General features: G+C 47.4%; 1 protein-coding gene across 1 annotated transcript in view; it reads left to right on the forward strand.

The window, feature by feature from the left end:
- Positions 1 to 723, forward strand: part of MMD2 (monocyte to macrophage differentiation associated 2) — a 32972-nt gene extending 32249 nt beyond the window's left edge. The window contains exon 3 of the mRNA XM_060261022.1: positions 393 to 723. Within this exon, the coding sequence (XP_060117005.1) occupies positions 393 to 682 (290 nt within the window). The 3' untranslated portion in view covers positions 683 to 723. The remainder of the gene's footprint in view (positions 1 to 392) is intronic.
- Positions 724 to 1733: the final 1010 nt, after the last annotated feature.

Below are 1733 nucleotides of genomic sequence, written 5' to 3' on the forward strand. Positions count from 1 at the left end.
CTGGCGTCTACTTAGGGATGTAGCTAGAGATCACTGGAATCTCCTCTGTTGCTTGCTGGTGCTGGTGGTGGGGGGGAATGGGGAGAGTATTGGGGGTACATTGGTGGCATGCCAATGTTCTTCAGCATCACCTGACAAAAACTGGGAGTGACATTCTAGAATTTGCCAAAAGCTCCACAGTTTTAACTCAGATTCTCCCAGGGGTTCTTGGAAGCAGACTAGCATCTCTGTGCTCTCTGCTTGTTTTCAAAATCCCAAAAATCCCCACAGGCTCAACAAGATAAAGGTTCCCTGATGTCAGGGGGGAAAGAGAGGGAGCGCACTTACCCCTTTCCCTATCACCTCCCCAGCTTCTTTTCTCCCACCTGTCCCTCATGCTGTATTTACCTGAGGGGGAGAGCGTGGGGTTGGCAGTCCCGGCTACTTCTTGCCTAATCTTTCTCATTGTCTTGCTTCTGTTTATGTTTCTGGACACCAGCCCAACACTGAAGGTCTCTTGGAGCTGCTGGCAGGTGGTATCTTTTACTGCCTGGGCACCGTATTCTTCAAGAGCGATGGACGCATCCCTTTCGCTCACGCCATCTGGCACCTGTTTGTGGCAACCGGAGCTGGTATCCATTATTACGCCATTTGGAGGTACCTCTATCAGCCTGACGCTCTCGAGGGTAAAACCTCCACCTAGACAAATGCCTTAAGGATTCAACTATACAGGGGTTTGGATGACAGAGTGCTGTCTCTTTGATCCGGCTGGAAGGCCATTCGTGCTCTGCAAAGACCTCTGCTGGAAAGACGTTAGTCTTACATGTCCAATTTTGCACAGGAAAAAAAACTGTGAAGGCTTGGTTTGGGGATTTTTTTTTTAATACACCATAGCAGTGTTTCTTTTTAGGCAAGGGTTTTGCAATGGACAACTGACGGGCATTAATGGTGAAAGGGGTTTAATGGACGACTTTCATCAGATGATGTCTGGGATATGGCATCGTTCTCGGGGTCCTACAAATTAATTGGTGCAGACACGGTAAGCCATCTTTGTTCCGGCAGCAACATTCACTTGATAAAAGTCCTCGGGGCTGGACTGCCGGACAATAACGTAGGAGGCGGATGAAAGAGTACCATTTCACAATTGGCCGCTGAGGGCCTATTGATACCATTCTTCCAGCAATCTTGTCCTTCCCGTCTAAGTCTTTCCCACCTTTCTTGTGATACCATTGGCTGAAATTGCTCTGAAGTCACAAAGATGCTTTGTAGGCTGAGGAGTTGTTCAGTTCCTTCTGTCTGCTGTTGGTTTAGTTCCAAACCAACTAGTTAGCCTTGTCCCCAACACGCTTGTGTTCTGACGGTACTGTTTAGTAATGAGGAAGATTCAATTTCCTGACCCCCCCCCCTCCCCAACATGTAGTCTGAAATGGTTCATCCCAGACAACAGGTTGACGTACTCACCTGCTGCGTGTGAGTATTGTGCTTTAATTTCCCCCAGAAAAAAATCCACGCGGTTGCAATGGAAAATCAGAAACGTCATGCGATGTCTCTGTAATTGAGGATCTAGGTAGGACTTAACTTGCGAAGATTAACACGGAGAAACTTAGGGTTTAGATTTGTAGATGTCACTGGCACCAGTAGTGTGTCATTCATTCCTACCAGCTGAGGTTAGGGCTGGGTTAAATCAGAATGCATTTCAGAGAAACTCCCCAGTGCCCTTATATTTTATACACCGCCAGTGTTCTTGAAGACAG

The sequence above is a fragment of the Heteronotia binoei genome, chromosome 20 (assembly GCF_032191835.1).
Source record: "Heteronotia binoei isolate CCM8104 ecotype False Entrance Well chromosome 20, APGP_CSIRO_Hbin_v1, whole genome shotgun sequence".
Lineage (NCBI taxonomy): Eukaryota > Metazoa > Chordata > Lepidosauria > Squamata > Gekkonidae > Heteronotia > Heteronotia binoei.